The 18,769-nt window shown below is 35.3% G+C and overlaps 1 protein-coding gene across 1 annotated transcript; it reads right to left on the bottom strand.

The window, feature by feature from the left end:
- Nucleotides 1-4,284: 4,284 nt before the first annotated feature.
- Nucleotides 4,285-18,599, bottom strand: LOC111875677 (solute carrier family 35 member F5). Its single transcript, XM_023872099.2, has 10 exons — nucleotides 18,101-18,599; nucleotides 16,280-16,417; nucleotides 15,224-15,280; nucleotides 13,882-13,992; nucleotides 13,601-13,753; nucleotides 12,356-12,538; nucleotides 8,772-8,925; nucleotides 7,012-7,171; nucleotides 6,190-6,435; nucleotides 4,285-5,168 (listed from the first exon to the last, which is right to left on the bottom strand). The coding sequence occupies exons 1-10, from the start codon at nucleotides 18,236-18,238 to the stop codon at nucleotides 5,099-5,101; spliced, it is 1,410 nt and encodes a 469-aa protein (XP_023727867.1). The 5' UTR covers nucleotides 18,239-18,599; the 3' UTR covers nucleotides 4,285-5,098.
- Between the last annotated feature and the right edge of the window lie 170 nt (nucleotides 18,600-18,769).

Raw genomic sequence — 18,769 nt, 5'->3', positions numbered from 1 at the left:
AACAACAATTGTGTATGGATGATTTATAGAGTGTAATGGCTCTGGAAGCACAGAATATTATTTACAAATATAATAAGCATATAATTTTTATAAAAGAATTATTATAATTATTTTACTATTGCTGTACATGTTCACAATAGAATATAATAAAAATCTTTAAAATCATAAGCATACACAACAGTAGGAATCTGCACTGATAACATACAATGGGAATTAACAGTGTTCACTTCAATAACTTGGAAGGCTGTACTGATCTGGCAGTAACTCAGGTAAGTCTACTGTGGGATTCTTTTATTATATGGGGGGGGACAAAAAAAGAACTGTATTACAATTCTGACAAAGAAGCACTGAAACATATTACTTCTCCATGTAGAACATAGCAAAAATGGGCAAACTACAGCTTGAAGGACAGATGAAGCCTGCAAGACAACACTGACTGGCCCACAAAGGAATACTACTACATTCCATAAAATTTTAGGTCACTGTTAACATTTCTCTCTGAAGTACTGACACGTTCTCCTTAAAACAAAAAGTCCATTATTAAAAATAAATTAATAACATTCTTGAAATACAATCATTTAATGATTGATATATAAAATGTTTCAATATTGAACGTATAACACAGTGCAGAGCATGCCATTCCCTCACTTTTAACAAACCTTGGCCCCTGACTTGCAACAGACATACAAGAACTGCCACCTTCTTTCGCAGAGGGAAAAAACAACCCCCCTACCCCACAAAAAAAAAAAACATGGCTAATATCAGTGGATACTGTTCCAATCTTCCAACAGTGTTTGTTAAATGAAAAGTCTAGACCATAACAGGAGAAGGATAGTTTCTGCACATTCTTACTGTCCATTTCTATCCATTATGTAAGTAGGGGCAGTGAACGTTTAACAGTATAAACAGTACTTCGTTATAACCCGGACAGTATTTGTGCAATCCCTTATGTTTACTCAAGAACATATCTTGGCAAACATGAAATAAAAGTGGTAATGGTACTACAGAAAAAGGGGAAAGAAAGAGAGGGAGCTCTGCTTCTTATTCAGAAAAATTAAGTATTTTTTACAGTGGTTTTAATTAATTACAGGTCTATTCTGCTGAAAATCAAATCAGATTAACAATAGAAACATGAAAACATCCATAAACACTAGGCAATGTTTTTTTCATCTCAGGTTCATTACTGCATATAAAGACTGATTAGTGGCACCAACACAAAAATTCATAATTCATTGTGGAACATCAATATATAATCAATGAACTGCATAATCATATTTGTGATGGCTCGTAATTCCAACTCAACAGCACTTTCAATAATTTAAAATGGCTTACTATCCAAACAATATGTCATTTAAAGAAGGAAATATGGATTTAAATAGGTCTTGTGCAAGCATCCACAAGCAGTACTACAGACTACAGGCTCAAGACAATTTCTGTATATCCGAATGATTGGTCCTTTGAAATATCGTTCTTTCACCTTCTTCTAGTAAAGTGAATTATAAAACATAAATGCTTTTCTTCTGCTGATTAAAATTAAATGACATGTCCGAAAACTTACACTGCATTTGCCCAATAAGACTGACTACATACTGTGTTAATGTAGCTTCAGTTCTGTTAGGTACTTCAATATATAATGTGGAACATGTCTTTGGATAGAAAAAAGCGCACTTTATATGTGGGCAAATACCATATATTCTGTGCCTAGAGAGGTCTATTGAAGGGCACACATTTAATGGGTCAGTGAGTATCATTTCAGCCAATTTCAAATAAAATGGTAATAAAATGACTAAATACCATACCTGAAATATATATAGGAACTCTCACACATCCTGATGTCATGCAGAATGTTTACTAAATACAATGGAAGAGGACCCATTAGGAAAACATTACCATAATGGACCTAATTTCTAGCAGGAAGAAAATTCTTTACCAAATAAAAGTAACATATTTCTAAACAACTAATTCTTTTAGAAATTTTCTTTTGCTATATATACATTTCAATACCTCCAATGTGACTAGAACAGAAAACAATGTACAGACACGCAGACTGTATCAGACTTCCTGGAGATAAAAATACAAAAGTCTGCATCCAGATGCACAAATATGCTTATGTGTTTTTCAAACTTCTGCTTCAAAATTTGTACAATATATAAGACCAAATTTATGACCTTAGGAAAACCTATGTTGTGAATCACATATATGTTAAAACAGTAAAACAGGCTAAATTGGGACAGTTTGAAGAATATTAAGATCCCCCTGTGTTATAAATAAAACAATCTCCATATATGAAAGCATTGTCTGGATTACAGTTAGATACTAAACAAATATCAATAGATTTTTTAACTTCAATATAAGGCAGTAAAATATCTCTAACTCCCATAATTCCTTATTACAGTCTGTGTATTTATGAATACTTAGTTGTCTGCTGCCAGCTAAAATTACACTGTTTTCAAATGATGAGACTTCACTCAGCAATGTGTATTTCTGTCCTATACTTTGAAAATAAATCACTAATTTAGGAGTGTCACTCAACCCAAAGGCCAGATGAATGACAGAATCTGAGAGGAAAAAATTTTTTCAAAATGATACAACAACTTTGGTTACGCATATCTGCCAGTTTGTGCTACCTCAGATTTTCATGGCAGTGAGTATCAAGCTTACAGTTTTCTGGGATTCAATGTCATGTAGTTGGGTATAAGAGTGCCCAGAATTTGGGAAAACCAAACTACAAACTTCCATGACATTATTTCTCAGAAGACTATAAATCTTAATCTGCTATTATGTTTCCATAAAAATGACCCTGAAGATGGAGGCAGTGAGTTTCTTCAGAATGTTGGTACCTATTTACCAAACTACGTAGTGGCACATTGCAGAATATAGTTATTTTTACAAGTGATTTACTTTCTTCTGCTTAGTGAATAAAAATAAGGACAAAGTTTGAAAACAGAATCCTACATAAAATGAAGTCTGAATAAAAAAATATAGTCATGTAATTTCATGAAAAATCCATTAAAATGGTTATAGTTCCAATAACAGAACCTGAAAACAATAGGTCAAAACATAAACATTAATAGAAGCTATTCAAGGTCTGGCAAAGTTGTATACAAACAGAGGCAAAATACTCTGAAATATTAAAACAATTTCTTTAAGTTAATAATAAAATGGAAAGACTTTCTGGCAGACCTACAGCGTTCATTTAATCCAAGATGTCACCAGTCCCAATCACGACTGTTCTACGATTTAAAAATTGCATACATATCTACGACACAAAATAAAGGAATCTAAACAAATTTAAATATATTTGCCTATTCACCATGCACTTAAAAACATTTTCAATTACAGGTCACTGTTAAAGAAATAAGATATAATTTGTGCTGCATAAATGGTGCATCTGTACAATAAAAGAAAATAAAATGGAAACAATGTAAAAATACTTAATGTGCTTTACTGTGGATGTGATGTGAAATCTGATGGCTTATTCTGATAATCAGCACCATTTCACTCTGGCATACTGAAATCTGTTACATAAAAGTTTCAGTGCCCATTAAATAAATATATAATATTTACAACATCATGGAAACTATTAAACACTTCAGCAACTTACATCAAAGAATCTGCTACCTTGAATACAAGTTCAGAAACACAAAAGATGAACATTTGATTACTAAAACAAAAATCACTCCCAAAATTATGAAAACACAAAAATAAATGCATATTCTCATTCACTCATAATGCCTAAAATGTTGTTATAAATTTTCATAGTGCACACCATTTAAAGAGTTTCTGCATATTTATTCTTACCAAATGGTTCACATTTGAAAGAATACATATAAAAAATACACAATTTTTACACTTTTTGTGCACTAAATTTAAACTGCCAACACCCTTCTAGTTCTTGATTTTTACGATTTTCTCGTTATCTTCATCTGGATGGTTTGTGTGTTTATATTAGTCTCCAACACCTTCATAAGAATTGAACAAATATAGGAACATAAACAGTTTTAGTATCACATGAAATATTTCATTAAATTTCACGTGTGTGCCAGCGAACCCCTACTCTCAGGACTAACACAGTTGTCACGTCAAATAAGATATATTTCACTTATATATTGGGTTTTTGGACTTTATCCATCGTCCTGGTTTTTAATATAATTAATAAAAACAGTGATTGAGGCTAGCTCTTTCTAACGGACCCAACAGAATAGGTGTTTTCCTTCACCTGAGGACGGAAACAGATCCAGTTTCCGAAACGTCGTGTTTTTATTAATTATCTTAAAAACCAGGATGATGGATAAAGTCCAAAAACCCAATATATCAGTGTGTTATACACCATCGTCAGAATCCTATAGTAACTACAAGATATATTTCGGTTGCTTGGGGGAGCAGACTTAACAGGCCAAATGGAATTGGGTTGATTATGCGCAATGAACGGGAGAGAAAGCACTCATGGTTGATTTCAATGCCTGAATCTGACAACTCCTAGTTAGACTGGGCAATACCATGAACAATCCAGATAGCATACAGCTGAACTCTGAACTAGTGCCTCATGAACTCAGATCAGGCATACTAGCAACGAGTCAACATGTGAGGCCAATAAGATAATTATGGCTACAGTTAATCTCTGCACTGTAAAAACACAACGTTAAGTCAAGCGCAAAATTTGGCAGCCCTGCTTCAATACAATAAGTTAAAGATACTAAAATTTGTGATTTACATCAGACACACAGATGAGTGAGTTGTGATTCCCTGAAGTACATGTTTAGTTGATACTGAAAACCACAGCGAATAGCAATAAAATATCAATACTGCAGCTGCTCAGCTAATTGGTTTATTATGTTTGCTTAGCACAGTGCTTCAAAATACCGCCATTGCAATCCATGTAACTGTTCAAAATTGACTGATATTCTTTATCTTGCAAACTTCTAAACGTGAAACATCATTCTAACATTCATCACATATATTATGACAAATATCAGTCCAATATTCCTTATGAACTGTTACTCCTCGCAAATTCTTGTGTCTTGAAACCACTGCAAGGGACCAAATAAGTTCACGAATCCGTTTCATTACATAATGTAAGCAAGAAACTTACAGCAAATTATGCTTCATGGTCTCCTGAGTTGATTCCAATCAATGACTCTGTTTGTTCATCTTCACAGTCAGAGATTCTGTGGAGGAAAAGAAATCAACAATATTGTAATCAAAATTTGTATGTTCCCATGAAATCCCACACCCACAGAACTTCACAGTTACTTCAAAAACTCATTTTTGTGAATTCAGTAAATTTCATATAAATCTGTGTTTTACTGTTTTACAAGACTGACGCATTAAAAGAACTTGATATGTTTCATATTTTGTATCAATGCTGATAGATACTGAATTAAAAAACTTTTTCATTCTTTCCCCATCTACAGGCCTATGCATTTCACAGCACAGACACCACCATATTAGGAAGGTCACTCCGAAATGCTCATTTATAACAATGGCTTAGAACAACTGCATCAAACATGACAATAAAAGGCAATAAGCAAATTAATCTGAGCTACAAATATGCATGGATTACAGATCAATCTTTAAACAAATTTTTGGACAAAACTGTTATTAATATTTTCCTTCAAGTAATTATTTCTGAATCAGGAAATAATGAGAACTTATTAGAGATAATGCAGTCTTGGGTTTGAGACAGGTCAGGCCAAGTGCAGATATTTCTGGATATTTTTGTATCGCCTTTCACACAGCTATTAATATATGAATGTGGAGAACAGCAAGCCTCTTTCATGGTTTGGAGCCACATAAGCCACAGGTCATCGCTGCCAACTAACATCATTACCCTAACATCAAGGGTAGCAAAGTCTACCTCAAAAGTGGCTCCATCTCAGAATTGGACTCTTCATTACCTGCTTTGACAAGCAGACAGTCCGGAATGATGTAACCAATAACTGAAAATAATAGGCACTCCAACAGAAGGGAATTAATCTAAAAGCTCTCCTTCAAGAGGAGTGACTTTTAAACTGCATCAGAAAATCCTGAAAATGCATACAAAGTGCCTAACTGGTAATGGTAGGCCAGCAACTGCAACATGTGGTCTATGAAATGCATACTATTAACACATTTGATGGTACAGAATACAGTTTTTTAAACATTCAAAGATATCTGATCATTCAACTTAATGGGCAAAGAGGAAGTTACCTGACTGGTCGATTTCTTCTAAAAACAAAGATGTAACACCTCCGAATACCTTCCATCACAGGGTCCCAGTTCTCATAATGTGCAAGCAATGTTACCGCAAAGAATGCAAGAAACATTGGTATAGAACCAATGTAAAACATGGATGGATAATTCACCCTTTTAAACATCACATCGGCAAACATGGACATTGGTATTGTGAGACTGATGGCAACTGTAGCTATCAGTGATGATGTCAAGAAGCAGCCCCTATTGACAAAACAACCTTGTTACACCCTTCCTGATAAGTTTTCTTGCATACTGTACTTATTTTAAGTATTTTGCACAAAAACACACAACAAAGCCTTCATTGTATGTCATGAGGACAATATTTTCAGATTTTGTTACTTTTTCTGTATATCATATGAAAATATGATGGTTAAACTTTGACATTTGTTCATAAGTCATTCTTTTATATACCTTTGTATGTTCACAGGCAAGTTTTCAACTGTCATAGATCAGTACATACAGCTACTGGCTATAAACTGCATAGTCAGGGTTCAATTCCTGGCAGGTGCACTAGAACACTCAAAATGGTGGTAATGTCCATTCAATCAAAGGATGTTAGGAAGATGAGGCAATATAATCACAGTTTAACAAAACCACAAATGGGAAATATCATGAGACATATTCCTTTGTGTAAGTAAATACTGGTTTTCAATTAGTGAACATAATACTGAAGTATATGAACTATAATCCTTGTCAAGAGGTAGCCATACCTTTATGACAGACAATAGAATAACCAATAACACTATTATAAACGGATAAGAGTCTATATTGATATACCAGAGCCAAAGTACTTCTGAGAGTACAGTTCCAACCAAGCCATTGAGTAATAGAAATGTCCACTGATGCCGCGTAGGCCATTCAAACAGTTCCCACTTACTGTAGTGGAAAAGGAAGAATAATGGCCACAACAGCAGTAAGTTGAACAACCCAACAAATCCTGAAAACAAGAGAACATCATCTTTGTGCATAGTAAAAGCTGTGTACAGTGGTACCCCTATTTAATGCTCCTTACTTTCAACTCTACATTAAGGCATGTCCACATTACTCGTGCTCGTGCGTCAGAAGCTTACGGCTGCCAGAAAATCAGGATCTGGAGCTGATATCTGTTGTGAAGAAATGCGAAGGCTTTGTATGCAAACCAGTTTGGGCGTCCACTTCGTCAGCTCCAGATTCTGATTTTCCGGCAGCAGTAAGCTTCTGACGCACAAGCATGAGTAATGTGGACGCGCCTTTAAACTCTGTTTAGTGTCCAAACAGTCATTACCAAGTGTGGTTATACTCACAATGAAACATGACAAACTCTGGATGGTCAAATATCAAACAAAAAAGAACTATGTGAATTAAAGAGGGACTGGTTATAAATTATAGAAAAATGACATTGTGCTCATTGAAGTGTTTTGATTTGAGGATATTTGGATGTATAAAATATTAATTTTTAGGATGATAATTTAGAACAAGTTGGAATACAAAATTTGTTAACAGAGCTAGAAGAGAAACCACAGGTGGAAAAGTATGCTAAGCAAGAAACCAGCAAGAAGTAGTCAGAGAGCAGAGCATTGCTGTGAGAACCTCATATCCAACAAAATTTTGAATGCATTTCTTAATTTTTGTACAAATGCTACATGTCCTGTTCAATTCTAATTCCTTTACTTTACCATTCAACACAAACTAAAAAGTTCCTTACTCAGCAGTCCTCACCAATCTCTTGCTAGTTAATCCTCCTGAGGTATGAACATTTTTCAGCAATAATTTTGAACTCTGTTCTTCTGCTGAAGTGAAAGACCATGATTCACCACCATATGGAACTAGCAAACAGAATTTTCAAACATTCCTTAATATGGCAAAAGGCAACAGACACTGAACTCAAGGGCACAGAATTATCACCATCAGTTAATGACCATGACATACCAGTTCTTCTGTATGCACTCTTTCATTATAACTTAAAATGTATTCTTTACACCTGGTTTCATTTACAGAGCAATCTCAATTTAGCAAATACTTTTTCTGGTCCCAATCAAAGCCCAATATAAACAATGTAATATTTTCCTATATACAGTTAACTGGAACCTAGATTTAATCAAACTCTGAATAAGACAACATTCAATATTCATATTTTCTCTATACTAAAAACAGTAACCTCATAACCACAGCCTTTGAAAAATTTACATGATGAGTAAGCACCTAATCACCAAGCTGTGGCATCACATTGCTTCATTTCTCAACTGAGGTTCTTTCAGTGTTTATTTCATACATTATTCATTATTACTGAAATTAATTTCATATGACTGTGTACATGTACTTCCTTGCACACAAATAGTCTCTTCAGCTACATTTGTAACAATCATAATGGCACATAGGAAGGTGAACATTTTCTGGATACAATTTTGCTCAACCCTCATTTAGTAAAAAAACTTAATTCAGTGTAAGAAAACCCAATTCTCTATAGAATCATTAAATACGGATTTCAGCATATATCAGTCATTACTTGATGAAACCAGAAACTTACTAATTAGAAATTACCCATCAAAGACACCTACCAAAAAACATAGGAATGTCCATTTTATCTTCATGATCTACCTTCTTACGTAAAAAGACCAAATATGCAGCATAAAAGAAAGCACTGACTAGAGCCAAAATAGCTCCTGCTGGAACCTTCACTTCAACCGTGAGATCTGACAGGCTCACCAACACCTACACACAAAACAGAAACATCCAGCAAGCAGCAACATTACATACACTGACTCACTCTTGGGGCTGAGCCCTTCTTGAAAAGATGCCAACTGTGCAGCTACTCAGGAACTTCCCAGCATTTTATTGAACCTGAAGGTTCATTACCATGTTCAAAAGATCCCTCCACATGTCCCTAGCTTGAGCCAGAGCAATCCAATCCATACCATCCTGTCTAATATCCATTTTAATATTGTCCACCCACCTACTTCTTGGTCTTCCCAGAGGTCTCTTTCCTTCTGGCTCTCCCACATATCCTACATGCATTCCTCTTCTCTCCCATTCATGCCACATGCCCTGCCAATCTCATCATCCTTGACTTGATCATTCTAACTATACTTGGAGAAGAGTACAAATTATGATGTTCATCCTGCAGTTTTCTCCAACCTCCTGTCACTTCATTTCTCTCCAGTACAAATATTTTCCTCAACACCCTGTTTTCAGACACCCTCAGTCTATGTTCCTCCCTTAATGTCAGAGACCAAGTTTCACACCAATACAGAACCACAGGCAAAATTATAGTTTTATATATTTTAATTTTTATGTTTTAAGACAGCAGACAAGAAGACAAAAGGTTCCGGACCAAATGGTAGCAAGCATTACCAGAGTTCAATCTCTTCTTAATTTCCTCCTGAATCAGGTTTTGATTTGTTATAGGCATTCCCAAATATCTGAACTGTGCCACATTTTCAAAATATCTGTTACCTATCTTTACATCATGATTTTGCCCTGCATTTTGGTGATGAGACAGCAACATATACTTAGTTTTCTTTGTGTTTACTTCTAGACTTCCCTTGCTTACTAATGTCAATTAGTTTGTGTGTTTCTCTTTATGGTATCTAAATTATCACCCAGTACACATTACATACAACAAGCACTAAAGAGTGACCATAAAGACAACACACAATATCAATTGCAGGGATCTAATTTTTAACAATATTTCTTACATTTATTTTCACGTCTGATGAATTTGATTCATCATAAAAATCATACTTACAAATTTTATAGAGAACTGTTCTGTACTGAAAACGGTGCAAGTAGCAATGGCACAAGACTAAATTCAGGTCTTGCAACTCTGAGGTACTGGAAATCTTGAACACATTATAGATGCAAAAGCTTTAGAAGACCTAACTGCCTCAACACTGACTATCAACATATGGAACACCTTCCTCCAAACTGCTGGAAGTATTTTTATTACTTGACATGGGGTTATAACCAGAAGAGAGAACAAGGAACAACTCCAACAGTGTACAGAGGGAATTAAAAAAAAAAATTACTGTATATTATATTTTCCAGATCCAATCATATGTCGGTGTTTACAACAGCTGTTCTATGGCTTCAATTATTTCACAATAAACATACATTGGCTGTCAAAAAATGGAGTGCACAACTATTTCTGTAAAACTGAACTTCACTGACTGTTTCATGCAGCAGAATAGATTGCATTGCATATGTGAATACACCTGTCTACAGTCTTGATACAACTGGAGAGAAGAGACATGGCCCTTTCAAATCCAAGTTATTTTCTCATACTCTCCTTCTACTTCCTCATCTTCTTCTCCTTACCTGTCTCCTGATTCATAGTCTTCTTCCCTTTTACATATTTTCCTCCTCCTTCCTCCTCTTCCTTGTTCTCTTAACCTTAACTCCATCTCCTTACACCTTTCTGCCTTTTCATTTCCATCTTCTTATTTCTCTTCCATCTCATTTTGCAGTAAGGATGATAATAAATATTAGAGTTAATTTTACCGACCACACAACACGTTTTTTATTTACTGTCACACTACATGTTTCAACGTCAAGAGGTCATCCTCAGGTGTACGAACACAGTTGCACAATCACACGCAATCACATTCGTTTTTCCACTTATTTTGATCCTGTATCCTGTTCAGGTCCACGCTCAAATAACAGGATACAGGATCAAAATAAGTGGAAAAACGAATGTGATTGCGTGTGATTGTGCAACTGTGTTCGTACACCTGAGGATGACCTCTTGACGTTGAAACATGTAGTGTGACAGTAAATAAAAAACGTGTTGTGTGGTCGGTAAAATTAACTCTAATATTCATTTAATACACAACAGGATGCAAGGAACAATTAAGGATGATAATAATTTTGTGAGATATAGGTAAGTGTAATACTGATTATTATAATTATGAAGTTGAATTACCTGAACAGATGCACTTTCAAGGTAGAAATTACCTATAATACCCTAACATTAAATGCTGCAATAACTGATTTTAAGAATGAATAATTTTTGTCAATTCCATTCTCTACCACATCAATTAGTTCTACGTTTCTCCACTGAGCAGCCATGAACAGTTATAATTAAAGTGAATTATTGCTAAAAGAATGTAAATGTTTGCTTTTGCTGTGAAAACACCTGATAACAGATGCACAGAATGACCGTACTCTTTATCATTATCTCTTGTCTGTTGTACTTTTCAATAATTGTCGGGTCAGAGGTTCAGAACAGTAACGAGACAATTTCAACACTGATAAAGAGATGTCTCATTCTTTTATCCACTTGTTCAAATCCATGAAAACTGTGTACCAAAGACAAGAGTATTTAAAAATATAACTTATCAGTTTTATGTTCCTGTTCCTACCATAGATTTAACAGAGAACACCCACAATATTGTGATGTGTACTTTATACTCTTATTCATATGTATGGCAGCCACGACCATTAAAGCGGCATGCCGAGTGCTGTGGTAGAGTTCTTGAATGCAATTTACATCCTCATTCCTATTTCCTTCATCATATGATTTAGGTTTTGACTACGGTCTTCACAGTTATAATACCATGTAATTTGATAGGTGGTTGAAAATGTTTCTGAGAAACATACTGCCTCTATCATAACCCACAAGGCCAGTTTAAATATTCTTCACTCCAAAAACCTCAAATCTGAACAACAAAGCAGTAAAATATCACAGAACACCAGATCTTGAACCTAAGGGCACACTCTCCAAACAGGCATATGAATGTTGTGAGGCAAAAAACATTTTGAGCATAAATAAATATTTAACATATTTTTCACGGAACATCCTTATTTTCCTTTGTTCTGCTATGTAACTGTAATGCAGTCAATACAAAATTTGGCACTGGGCCCATTTAAACAAACATATACGTAAATCTGTTAAAATCAACTCAACCAACAGCCACATGCTATAAAGAGATCTAAAATGGAGGACAGGATGTGCATAAATTCCAATCCTTCATCAACTGAGTATAGCGTGACTTACTGTGACATCAATGATGCTACACAATGAATAAGCAAGTGTTAAAACAAAACCTTCTTCTAAGGGTACATACTTATCACATACGAAGAATTATCTGTTTATTACTACACTAGAGACATGTAAATGCAGTTCTGAAAGCAGAAATTTACTTACAAGCCCACTGATGCTTATACATACAGCTACTAGTTTAGACAGAGTGAAACGGTCACCCAGGTTCGACGGAAAAAGAGCAGCCAATATCAGTGTAAACAAACTGGATGTTGAAGACAGAACTGTGATGATGCCTGCTTCTGTATCAGCTAAAGCAGTCTGATACGTATAGTTGGCAATAAACCACTGAAAGAAAAAAAAAAGTTTAATCAAAAAGAAGAGTTATCATTGATTTCTACCTAAAATGAACCTATTCCCATCCATAAGCATACCTATATGCTCCCATGCTACAGCTCATCATCACAACATGCATATCAAAGGAAAATGTGAAAGATCCCTTAAAGTGTTTCTGCTGCCATCTGCAAGTGTTACTATGATGCTGTATGGTTCAGTACACTGTTGAAGCTGCAGGTAACATCTAGAGTACCACTGAAGGTAATTCACAGATAAGGAATAATGGAAACAATTACAAACACTTTTCCATGGGTAGCATTCTAGAGCAGGCTACTTGGAGTGAGAGTGTGAATAGGTTAGCCTACGCTTAAACTTCATAAACTCAGTTAAGAAATCTTACAAGTGCAATGTTGACAACAAACACATTCTTACAATTTTGTAAATTAAATAAAGAAGAGTAACTGTTTGAAACCTAGTTTCTCCAATTTATGAGTGACATTAGAAAACCTGAATAATTTATCTTGTAGTTCCATTAATTATGGATGGCTAGAGATGGAGAAGAATTGGGAAACAGTATGTCAAAAGGTCTTTCATGAACATTCTGCAAAAATAATTTCAGCACAGAAACATGAAACTTGATATTTTATTATTCCCAAGGAGAGATTCCACAAAGTATTACCCAAATTTATCGAGGCAACTATGTTACTGAATTACTTTCATTTCTGTAATATTTATTTATACAAAACGAATTTGTTTGTAAGATAGCTTTTGCGATATGACTGGTAATGTGTAAGCTGCTAGAATATTATCAGCGTTTTAAAGGAAACTGCTGCTCACATCTTCAGGACAACAGAATAAGCTGAGCACTAGCACTGCCAGTGAAGATGGATGTAACAAGTTCCTCCAAAATGTTCTACCCGACACTGTCAAAGACAGTAATCCTGATATAAATTGAGTTCTGATTCCTCTTTTTGCCCTTGAATAGGCATGGGCCACTGTTCTAGTTCCACCTATTATATGCATGGAAATAAATGAACTTCCACTACAACAATTTTCTAGATTCTTCTAACTCACCAAAATGCAAAACATAAGAGAAATTTTCGCAACTTTCTGTATAGGGAATTTACTAGCAGCACGCCGAGCTACTTCTCCTGCACGCACACTAGCTTGATATGACAGACGTGCCAGGAGTGCTTCAGTTGCATCAGTCTCTGACATGTGACGAACCTGAAATCAAGTCACATATGTACCACATAACTGATATAAAGAAACGCAACTGCATGAAACAGAAAGAACTCACTTCCAAACCACATGAAGTTAAGTTAAAATACCTAGTACGATATTATTAAACTAACCTCAGCAAGTTTGCTGAAGCGTACAGATTTTACAGATGAGTCATCACTCTCAGTTCCAGAACTTCTGTCACTTGGATCAGGAAATTTTATTGGGACGAATGTAGGATCACTCTGTAAGAGAAATATGTTTACATATTGAACTTCAATGTTGTCCCTTGTAAAATGATATGTAACATGTGCAGAAAAGTTCTTCAGGAAATAAACATTAACCTTCTTTACTCTTCTTTATGTTTCTACCTGTAAGTTCCAACACACAGTTTATTTCTGAATGTTAATAGTTGTTTACAACTAGTAATTTGATTGGTTACTTTCAAAATCAACATTCAACTCAATTTCAGATACAGTGAAAATGAAAAGTAGTGGTTTGTATATTTAATGAGGACAGAAGTTAAGAGAGTACTAAAGGTATCAGTACAACTGAAAATAAGTGGAAAATACCAACAGAAAAGTCAGAGTATAGCCAAATTATGTGAAGGATGACATAAATGATAAAAGGAATGCATTATGTAAGTTTCAGCATGTTCAGGTATGTACTTAAAAAGTATCAGAAGCACTTTTAATTTGTCTTATAAACACTGAACATACCATATACCTATAAAGTTGAATAGTGTTTTCAGGTTTAATATTTGGAAACAACAAAAGAAAAAAAAGGTGTGTGGAACATATTCAGTCTCAGTAGTACAGAGGATAGGTAGCATTATTTACACTGATCATGTTTGAAAAAAAAAAAACATCTGAACTATTCTCAATCATACTTTTGAATTGGAATTTGTCTTATAATGCAAACAACAGGAATGCAACATAAGTGAAATGATGCTCTCATCTCAGCAAACATTAAGAATACACTCTTCTGAGATGAGATGCAATGTAGGCTGGTAAGTAACTACCAAAGTTTCAGAGAAACCTGCTGCTTCCATCTTTGTGGCAGGTAGCAAATTAATCCAAACACTGGAACCTATCTACCACACTATAAAGCATCATATCCCATAAGATCATAATCTTAAAGACTGGAGTCTTTTCACTTGATTAAGGCCACGCCATAGCTCAAGCGGTTAGTCACTGGTTTCCCACCACGGCGGCCTGGGTTTGATCCCAGGTCTGGTCAAGTGGTATTTGTGGTGGACAAAGTGGTGCTGGGGCAGGTTTTCTTTGAGTACTTCAGTTTCCCCTAACAATCTTCATTCCACCAATTGCTCCACAATCACCCTCACCTATCATCTGGGGCTGGTACAATAGGTCAGAAGTGGCTGCAGTACAAGGGACTTAGTACCATCCCACTAGCAATAAAAAAGAAGACACCTGATTACTATTATATGCATAGTAAATTCAGGTCAACGCTTACCAAACTTGTATTTCCCTCTGTATAGAAGTTTTCATCTTCCACATTTGGATCAATGTACTGTAAAAAGAAAATAAAAGTTATGTTTATAATTTTGTACTGTCATCACTAACACAGCTGTAACATGTCCCAGTGCTCTAGGTCAGTTTGGTTGGTAGAGTACAAGCTTCCTGACTGGAGATCCCCCTACTTACAAAGTATAACAATATTCAGTCTTCAACAAAAATGACTATTGTTTAACTTATTGCGTGACTTTTACTAAGAGTCTAGCCTATGCCACGCCATAGCTCAAGCAGTTAGTCGCTGGTTTCCCACTGCGGCGGCCCAGGTTCGATCCCAGGTCTGGAGTTTTCTCCGAGTACTTCGGTTTCCACTGCCAATCTTCATTCCACCAAATTCTCCATCATCATAATCACTTGGGGCAGGCTACAATAGACCAATCAGTGGCCGTCATGCCGAGTGGCCCCGGTTGGACTCCACCCTCCGCTAAGCGAATTAAAAAAAAAAAAAAAGTCTAGCCTGGCATGAGTCATGAATGTCATATAATAAAATAATTCAAAATCATATGTTTTTCCACTATGTTTTCAGTTGAATACAGTTCTATAACCTTCAATATTATCCCAAGAATGGCAGTTCTTATATGTTATTATGCTGTCCTGGATTAATTTTCATTTAAAACACTGGCACTGGAAATCCTTATTAATAAATTTATCAATTAATCATTAATGTCATTCCCTATAATGATCAGCAACATTACTTAACCTAAAGGAGAGAATAGTTTTAACAACCAAGAGCTTAGCTTCCAACTGGTAGTTTCCTTTCACTGTTCCAAAGTTTCCAAATCTATTCAAATGGGTCAACCATTGAACTGTCCTATACACTAACAATACAATTCAAATCGTGAACACTTAAACATAATTAATTTCGGTTAAATTATTCTTTCCAGTTTGATATTACACCACATTATATGAAAATCATGGCATTTATACTCGTAGTCTTGCTCCACTAAACCATTACAGCCTGTTCAAAATAAGTATGTGAAAACAAATGTTAACTTACCATGTATGTGGTAGGTTTATTACACTGGTCTCGCCAAGATGGCCAAAAACACAGCCCCAGTAGATACAGAGTAAACATTGATGTCTTCACATATGTGCTGAAGAAAGGTTTTTCAAAATCTTCATTATGATATATATACTGAAAACAAAATCCAAAAATAATGCAATACAAATAAAAAATTTATAAAATAAAAATGAAAACAAGTGTTGAAACACAGGAGTACTAATACACACTGTTTATACAAGCATTTCTGAACACTAAACTTTGCAACTTTCACTCTGACATTTATGGAATTAGAGCAGACCAAATCTTTATTTTCCCATGCTTCAACTAGAAAATGAAAGACTAAAACATATAAAGACAGTCCTTTGAGGAATTTATGTGACTACCTTCTTTCCTACAGAAAGTATATTTCAACAAAAGTTGTGCATTTTTAAGATATTTAATCACACAATATTTCAGTGGCACAAGAGTTGTTTCCACCTAATATATGTGGAATTGATACCAGAGAATTAAAAAATCTAAAGGTGGGGTAGACTTCAATCTAATTATGCCCATACCAAGTTTAATTAAAATATATCAAATGGTATAACACATTATTATGGGGATCATGGACAACATAAAGGCAAACATCCAGCTGGACATATCTCCATTGACCTTGAAAGGACATCTATAAACTACACCCCTGCTGTTTTACACTGATGTGAATTTTGGTCTCTGACTAGGAAAGATTCGCTTCATGAACTAATTATGCTGTATCAACTGTCAAAGTTTTGAAGCTGTGTGGTTGTGAAGTTGTGAGGTCACAAAGTTGCTATTATCCACTTTCATAACATAAACGTGTTGATCCAATGAAGATAAATAAAGGTCTGAATGCATAACCTGATGCATTCAACTGAAGACATTGGTGGGTCAATTTTATGCCCTGGCCACTTTACCTACAGAAAAGAGATCCACCACTATTCATGGATAAGAGAATGGCTGGAACTAAAACCTGAAATGGATCTAGCAGTGAAGAAAAATTTTTCTGAACATTACCGTCTTCTGGGATATGATACCATGCAGCAACTACTAGGCATCACATCTCAGAGGATGGTAATTTTCGTATTCCCCATCATAAGAACCTCAGATTCCAGTAACAATCTCTGTTCCTTCAAGGGTTCAAATTTCAGTTATCCATATTGTAGCTAGTCACTACACTGACTAAGCTAAACTGATCATAACTGCTTTCATAAAAATGACAATGGAAACTGCACACTTGTGAAGTTTTATTGTCAACTACAGAAGACCTCGCACTGATTGGCACAATATTATTTCCAACTCACAAATTCAGACATCTACTACACTGTTATTAAAAGCTGTCCCTGTAGTTAACCAATTAAGCATCACACCGTGAAGACATATGATTACATGAAGAGCCGACACCAAAAACATTCCAGTAAAAAAAACAGAGGTCAAGAACAAATTCACTGGTACCAATGTTCTACCCTAAAAATATCCAACAACACACTTATGCCATTTGAATTTATGGAACATGTTATGGCAGGAATGCTGTATTTTTTTTTATTGCTAGTGGGGCGGGACTAAATCCCTTGTACTGCTGCCACTTCTGGCCTATTGTACCAGATTCATAGGTGAGGGTGATTGTGCAGCAATTGGTGGAAGGAAGATTGGCAGGGGAAATCGAAGTACTCAGGGAAAACCTGCCACAGCGCCACTTTGTCCACCACAAATCCCAAAGGAATGCTGTAAGTCGAACTGTTAACATCAGAGAAGATAAATACTGTATGTACACACATACAAGGTTAATGTTCTCCTCACCTTCGTCAATTCCGACGACGAAACCCATATAACATCAACTAGCAGCAGGACGAAGAGGCCCAACAAGAGACGTTGTGACTTGTTCAACATCCCGCCTATAGACGATCCTACACTAACCACTTTTATAACCATTGTCATCCTGCTTTCATGGCGGACGTAATGCTTGTGTAGCTTAAAATATCAGTTTTATGAAGATTTGTATTATGGTAAGTTTAACGTCTTCAATTCTGGGGTGTTCAAAATCAGTTTCTTCTCCTCTTTTATATAGTAACAAAATTGTTCATAATTGATCCAATTTAACCTTTACATTTCGTACCAAATCAATAGCGGTGTGCATGCAAAAACACTCTATTATGTAATTAGTTAATTAACTGATAAAATAAACATTCACATTAATTTTCTACATTTCACACTACACTTCTATCCCCACCAACATTTCTTCTACACCACTGCAAGATGGTTGGCCACAAATTGACGTCACATGACTGATGCAGACGACAATAAAAGTGAAGTGGCGCCTTTACAACGAAACTAGTTGCGCAGTCACCTATTGTCACGTACAGTAGCAGAATCGCCAACATTAATCAATTACTGGATTTGAATTATATACTATCTTTCAAAGATGAGTATTTCATATCTAACATGCCAGGCATAGTTTAGAACATATAA

The sequence above is a fragment of the Cryptotermes secundus genome, unplaced genomic scaffold (assembly GCF_002891405.2).
Source record: "Cryptotermes secundus unplaced genomic scaffold, Csec_1.0 scaffold342, whole genome shotgun sequence".
NCBI lineage: Eukaryota > Metazoa > Arthropoda > Insecta > Blattodea > Kalotermitidae > Cryptotermes > Cryptotermes secundus.
Note: the sequence above shows the minus strand (reverse complement) of the source record. Positions and strands in the feature narration are given on the sequence as shown.

What these genes read in the sequence shown, in the direction of transcription:
- LOC111875677 (XM_023872099.2), bottom strand. Translation starts at nt 18,238, where the DNA reads ATGACAATGGTTATAAAAGTGGTTAGTGTAGGATCGTCTATAGGCGGG. An exon ending in ATAAACCTACCACATACATG is followed by an intron (nt 15,281 to 16,279) that starts GTAAGTTAACAT and finishes TTCTTTTTACAG; the next exon opens with TACATTGATCCAAATGTGGA. An exon ending in CAGAGGGAAATACAAGTTTG is followed by an intron (nt 13,993 to 15,223) that starts GTAAGCGTTGAC and finishes TTTCTCTTACAG; the next exon opens with AGTGATCCTACATTCGTCCC.